Source organism: Panthera pardus, unplaced genomic scaffold (assembly GCF_024362965.1).
Source record: "Panthera pardus isolate Hobbes unplaced genomic scaffold, ASM2436296v1 HiC_scaffold_27, whole genome shotgun sequence".
Taxonomy (NCBI): domain Eukaryota; kingdom Metazoa; phylum Chordata; class Mammalia; order Carnivora; family Felidae; genus Panthera; species Panthera pardus.
In genome coordinates, this window is record NW_026526843.1 from 1,415,828 (window position 1) to 1,423,024 (window position 7,197).

At 38.0% G+C, this 7,197-nt stretch overlaps 1 protein-coding gene across 1 annotated transcript; it reads left to right on the top strand.

The window, feature by feature from the left end:
- Positions 1-994: 994 nt before the first annotated feature.
- On the top strand, positions 995-1,933 carry LOC109260934 (olfactory receptor 1D2-like). The gene has a single exon (XM_019439429.1). The coding sequence runs from the start codon at positions 995-997 to the stop codon at positions 1,931-1,933; it is 939 nt and encodes a 312-aa protein (XP_019294974.1).
- Positions 1,934-7,197: the final 5,264 nt, after the last annotated feature.

Consider the following 7,197-nt stretch of genomic DNA (forward strand, 5'->3'; position numbering starts at 1 on the left):
TTTGTGGAATCCACAACATGAACTTGAAAAGAGAGACAAAGATACAAAGACATAATTTCTTAGAGATGCCCTATGTATGACAAGGTTTCATGAGTCTTGAGCCCCTAATTGTGCTTATGATTCAAACTTAGTCCATCACAGAAACCTTTTGAAAGAAATATTAATATCCTTGGAACATAGTTTAGCAAGTTGATATATGTTTATTGTTAAAAAAAAAAGATTTGGGGCGCCTGGGTGTCTCAGTCGGTTAAGCGTCCGACTTTGACTCAGGTCACAATCTCACGGTTTGTGAGTTTGAGCCCTGCATCAGGTTCTGTGCTGACAGCTCAGAGCCTGCAGCCTGATTCGGATTCTGTGTCTCCCTCTCTCTCTCTGCCCCTCCCCTGCTCGTGCTCTGTTTCTCTCTCTCTCTCTCTCTCTCAAAAATAAATAAACATTAAAAAAAGATTTAAGTTAAAATCTCACATGCCAGAGATAACCACTATTAGCATTTTGGTGAATATGCTTTCATGTATTTTTCAATGAATACATACATTTGAATATATATGTCTCTGTATGTTTGTGTAAGTATACACACACATGCACACACAGAGTTTTGCTTTATGGTCATCACCCTGACCCCTATATGGATAAAATAATGCACCCATTGTGACAACTCAATTGCTTTTGCTGCTTCCCCACTCTCCCCAAACTAGGCCTTACTTTCAGTTCCATCTTCTTCTCTGCCTGGTCCTTCTTTTCTTCTTGAGAAGGAAGAGGAGCTCCTGACTGAGTTAAGTCACAAGAAAGGCCTTAGCTCACCTGTCCTGCATTCTCTCATGACCAGGGAGCCACACACTTTCTTGCCCTCACTACTCCAGGTTGGATTTCCTTCCCAAGTGTCACCAAGTATTATTTCAGCCAAGGATGAAGGTTGCTGTGCATGTTTTCCCAGATTGCCTCTGCTTGTGTTGACAGATGTACTTCCAATGCATATTTACAGAAACCAGAAGCCATGGCGGGAAGCAATCGAACTGTTGTCTCAGAATTCCTCCTCCTGGGACTGTCAGATGTGCCTGAGAATCAGCCCCTCCTCTTCAGTCTGTTCCTGTCCATGTACCTGGTTGCTGTGGTGGGGAACCTGCTCATCATCCTGGCCATTGGCTCTACCTCCCATCTCCACACCCCCATGTACTTCTTCATAGCCAACCTGTCCTGGGTTGACATCTGCTTCACTTCTGTCACTATACCAAAGATGCTGCTCAATATCCAAACCCTGAGCCAGTCCATATCTTACACTGGATGCCTTACTCAGATGTATTTTCTAATCTTGTTTCTAGAACTGGACAATGTCCTCTTGGCAGTGATGGCATATGACAGATTTGTAGCCATATGTCACCCTCTTCACTATACCATAACCATGAGCCCCAAATTCTGTATCACATTATTGTCTCTGGCTCTGATTATCACAAACATCTATCCTTTGATCCACACCCTCTTGATGGATACACTGTCATTTTGTGCAAGTGTCAGAATTCACCATATTTTCTGTGAACTCTATGCATTGCTAAAGCTTTCTTGTTCAAGTATCCACGACAATGAGTTGGTTGTTTACATCCTGGGGAGCTTTATTTTTGTTGCTCCTTTCCTCTTTATTTCTATCTCCTACATGCACATTTTCTCAGCCATCCTAAGACTTCGTTCCTCCCAGAGCAAACTTAAAGCCTTTTCCACTTGTAGTTCCCACCTTGTTGTGGTGTCATTGTTCTATGGAACTTTATTTGGGGTGTATCTGCGTCCTTCTTCTTCCTACACATCTGAGGATTCAGTGGCCACTGTGCTGTATGCAGTGGTGGCTCCCATGCTCAACCCCTTCATTTATAGTCTTAGGAATAAGGACATGAAAGGGGCCCTAAGGAGCATCCTCAGCTGGAGAAAGATCTGGTCTTGGTGACAGCATCTTCTGCTCCTGAGTGATTATGTCATCTTGTGCTTGCCTCATTATTGATGTAGGAGGGGACTATCCATATAAGATTTAACAGATGTCCAGCTCTGCCCAAATTTCTGCTGCAATCATATTCAATCACTCTTTCAACCAAACCTCCCTGGATGACTCTCGTGTCAGGCCCCAGATGGACAGCTTGTTTGTTTGAGGATTTAATTTTCCATTCATTCTATATGTCCTTCATGGCTCCTCCTCAAACCATGTCTGCCTCATGAATTTTTACCACGATCCCCTGTTAGTGGCATGAATCATAATAAGCAATGGAGCATCTTGTTTTGTGCTGGGCACTGTTTTGAGCAAGTACATGTATTTACTCACTTAATCACCAATCTTGTGATGGAGATGCTGTTATCTACATTTTCTAGGTGAGGGACGTCATCAGAGAAGCAATGGAATTCACCTTCTGCTTGTGTAGGAATAATTTGTTAGATGGAAATAAAGAGGCTCCTTTCACTTCTCAAGAACAAAATCTGCAACTGGAGGCCCTTGTCACGAGATGGCAGTAGATGCACAGGTTGTGACTTCAAGACACATTCACAAAGTTTCTGATCCAAGTGGAGAAAGAGATGGGTACCCCTTTGAGCTCTTACATGGATCACAGTATGTCAATACACTTCTCAAGCCATAGACTTACTTGCTGACCTCACAGAGAACATTCTCAGATGAAATGAAAAGAGTAGATTCACCACATTTCTCAACATGGCCAACTTAGGTACGTAGTGTTGAAACACTATTCATATTAAGATCAGGGCAACAACAGGGATTCCCTCTACCATGACTATCATTTAACATTTTCGTCAAAATTCTAGTCTAGCAGTAAATCAGAAAACAGATGTATTAGGTATTAATATTAGAAAGGAAGGGGAAAAAACTATGATCATATGAAAATAGGAGTATCTTTCTGGAAAATCCAAGATAATCAAGCTGAAAAACTACTAGAACTAAGAGGAACAAATTTACAGATTGCAAAATAAGTAATGCAAAAATCAATAAAACTCTTCCAATTCAGGGAGGAAAAACTACTTAAAAGTGGCACTGGAAAAATATCCCAAACACAATAGCAACGAGGATAAAATATTGTCTTAATAAGAAATGAAAGGAGCCTATATGAGGAGACTGCAGAGATTCTCTTAAGAGAATCTGGTCAAAGGAAAAGACATAACACCTTCTTGGATGGGAAGACTTGGGTTAATTTATAGGTTTCAGACATTTAGAACCTGAACACAATCTTTTTTTTTTTAATTTGAGGAAAGGCTTTTACTGCTAAATTGGAAGAATAAATGGCAGAGAAGAGAAAAAAAAAACAAAACAAGAAAAACAACAACAACTGTGATCAGTAAGGACTTTTTTTCTGCCGGATGTTAAAAGGTAAAATAATTTAAACAGAGTGCTATTGGAAGATGAATCAACATACAGATCCTGTGAATATACACCTATTCTCATGCTACTCCTGGAGCACAAAAGCAATGGAAGAGATCACAAAGGATAATGGGTAGATTTATCCACAAGAAAAGCAAATCAAGTGAGGAAAATAGTCACCATTTATGTGACAAACACAAACATTTATTTGGTCTTTGTCCCCAGTTCCTGACACAGAGCTCCTAAAACCTTTGGAATTTCCTGGTTGATAAAAGCATTTTTGTTCTAATATGGTGACTCTTGTTGAGCCTCTACATAGCTTCAGGATGGGGCTGGTCACCAGAAGACCAAGTCTTTATTAGGAACCTAGAACTTTCACCCCTTCCTCCTCCCCTAACCTCCTGAGATGGGAGAGGCTGGAGACTGAGTTAATTGATCATGCCTACATGATGAAACCTCCATAAGAACCCCTAAACAATGGGTTCAGAGGTCTTCCAGGTTGATGAGCACATCAACATGCTGGAAGGGTGGAGCACCCAAAATCCATGGGACAGAAACTCCTGTGCTTGGGACCCTTCCAGACTTTGCCCTATGTACCTCTCCACTTGGCTTTTCATTTGCATCCTTTATAATATACTTTATAATAAACCAGTAAACATAAGTAAAGTGCATTCCTGAGTTCTATGAGCCATTCTAGAAAACATCAAGCCTGAAGAAGGGGTTGTGGGAACCTCTGAATTATAGACAGTTGGTTGAAGTCAGCTGGGACTGACTTGCAAATGGCACTTAAGTAGGGGACAGTCTTGTGGGACTTAGCCCTTAAATTGTGGGTGACTGTGCTAACAAGGTAGTTAGTGTCAGAGTTGAGTCAAATTGTTGGACGCTCAGTTGGTGACTGGAGAATCATAGAATTGGTTGTTGGTGTTGGAAAACATGCCATTCTTCTAATTAAAAATCTTATATAAATAATTTAAAAAATACAATCCATTAAGACATAAAAATAAAATGAATGGAGAACATGAAAAGACAATTCATATCAGAAGAAACAAAATGAATGACAAAAATATGGGAAAAATCAGCCTCATTAATAATAAAAGAAATGTGATTTTGAAACAGTCAAGTTACCATTTTCATTGACAAAACCAGCAATGTGATAAAGTGGATATTCTTATACTGCAGGGTAATAAAGTACAATCTACAACCTTTCTGCATGCAATAGCCTAAATGAACAAAGAAACTTAAAAATACTGAATGTCCCATGACATACGCTGTGGGATAAATTCCTAGAAGTGGTATGTGGGGGCAAATGACATATATATGTAAATTTTGATAGATCATATCAAATTTCTCTACATATAGTTATACAAAAAGAGATATCTACCCATTTACCTTCCCATCAGCATTTTGTGATCATGATTATTTCTCCCCTCACTCTCTCATCTGCACTGTCCAATATGGTAGCTACAAACCACTTGCAGCGCCTGAGTATATAAAGTGTAAGTCATGTAAAATATACAATGAAACTCAAAGCATTAGTATGAATAAAAAATGCAAAATATCTCATTAATATTCTTATATTGATTACATGTTGAAATGATAATGTTTTGGACATTGTTGGGTTCTATAAGATACATTATCAAAACTATCTTGTTCAAGTCTTATTTTTTATCTTTCTGAAGTTCCTGAAATTTTTCTCTTGCTCATTTTCATGTTAAACTTATTCCTGGGTATTTCACAGTTTTTATTGGTATTGTAAATGGTGTTTTATTTATTAGTTATTGCTTTTGTTAATGAAGACCCCTGGTTTTTGTATATCAGTTGTGTACTGGGCCACCTTACTAAATTATCTTATTTGTAATGGTTTTTCACTTGGATTCTGTTATGTTTTCCAGGTATCATTCTCAAATAATGATAAATTTACCTTCTCCTTTAATTTTTTTTCTTGTCTGATTTTATTGTCTATCTTCACAATAACATTAAATTACAGTGGTGCAAGAGGATATCTTAGGTTTTTCATGTCTTAATGGGGTCACTTCTAGTATTTTTTACACTAAACATGGTGTTGGAGTTTTGGTTGACATAGAAATATCATGTTGGAGCACCTGAGTGGCTCAGTAGGTTAAAAGTCCTACTCTTGATCTCAGGTCTTGATCTCAGGATCTTGAGTTCAAATTCTGCATTGGGCTCCACAATGGGCATGAGGCCTAATTTAAAAAATAAATAAATAAATTCCTAGTAGTGCTCTTGCTGGGTCATAGGGTAATTCTATTTTTAATTTTTTGAGGAACATCCACAGTGTTTTCAGAGTGGCTGCAACAGTTTGCATTCCCACCAACAATGCAAGAGGGTTCCCCTTTCTCCATATCCTCGCCAACATCTGTTGTTTCCTGAGTAGTTAATTTTAGCCACTCTGACCGGTATGGGTGTGACCAGTGTGAGGTGATATCTCAATGTGGTTTTGGTTTGTATTTCCCTGATAATGAGTGATGTTGAGAGGAGTGCTGATTCATAGGGGTACATGTACCCCAATGTTTATATCAGTGTTATCAACAATGACAAAAGTATGGAAAGAGCACAAATGTCCATCAACTGGTGAATGGATAGAGAAGATGTGGTATATATATATATATATATATATATATATATATATAATCACACACACACACACACACACACACTCAATTGAATTCTACTTGGCAATGAAAAACAAAGAAATCTTGCCATTTGCAACAACATGGATGGAACTGAAGGGTATTATCCTAAGTGAAATTAGTCAGTCAGAGAAAGACAGATAGCATATGTTTTCACTCATATGTGGAAGTTGAGAAAGTTAACAGAAGACCTTGGGGAAAGGGAAAGAGAAAAAATAGTTACAGAGAGGGAGGCAAACCATAAGAGACAAATATAGAGAACAAACTGAGGGTTGATGGGGGTGGGGGATTGGGGGCGGGGAAAATGGGTGATGGGCAATGAAAAGGGCACTTGTTGGGATGAGCACTGGGTGTTGTATGTAAGTGATGAATCATGGGAAACTACTCCTGAAGCCAAGAGCACACTGTATACACTGTATGTCAGCTAACTTGACAATAAATTATAAATTATGTATATAAAAAAAGAAATGTCATATTGAGGAAGTATCCCTCTAATCTGACTTTATTGAGAGATATTTGCAAAGCAATAATGGATATTTTAAAAAATGGAAGGGTGAGGTGATGGGCTAAATGAGTGATGGGCATTAAGGAGGGCACTTGTGATGAGTGAGCACTGGGTGTTATATGTAAGTGATGAATCAGTAAATTCTACTCCTGTAACCAATAATAATTAAAAAGAATGGATATTAAATTTTACTAAATGCCTCTTCAAAGTCTTTAGGGATGATCATGTGATTTTTTACTGTTGGTCTATGAAAATGTGAAATACATTCATAGATTTTCTAATATGGAACCATCTTTACATTCCTAAAAATAAATCTTACTTGGTTATGCTTTGATTTTTAAATGAGTTACTAGATTATGTTTTGCTATATTTTATTTAGTATTTTTAATGGTTTTCCTAAGTGAGATTCATCTGCAATTGCATATTTTTTGTGCTTTGTTGGTATCAATATTTCATAACGAAAAACTGAAAATTTTACCTTTTTATGCCTTGAAATAGTTTACATAGCATAGGAATCACCTGCAACTTAAAGGTTTGGTTGAATTCCCATCTGAATTTAGTTGATCTGCTGCTTTTGGTAAGAGTTGCTTTTTTAAGATATTAAGTAATCTTTACACCCAACGTGGAGTTCAAATTCACAACCCCAAGATCAAGAGTTGCATGCTTTACTGACTGAGCCAGCTAGGCATCCCTAGATG

Excerpts from the sequence above, each read along its gene's own strand:
- LOC109260934 (XM_019439429.1), top strand. The coding sequence starts at position 995 with ATGGCGGGAAGCAATCGAACTGTTGTCTCAGAATTCCTCCTCCTGGGA.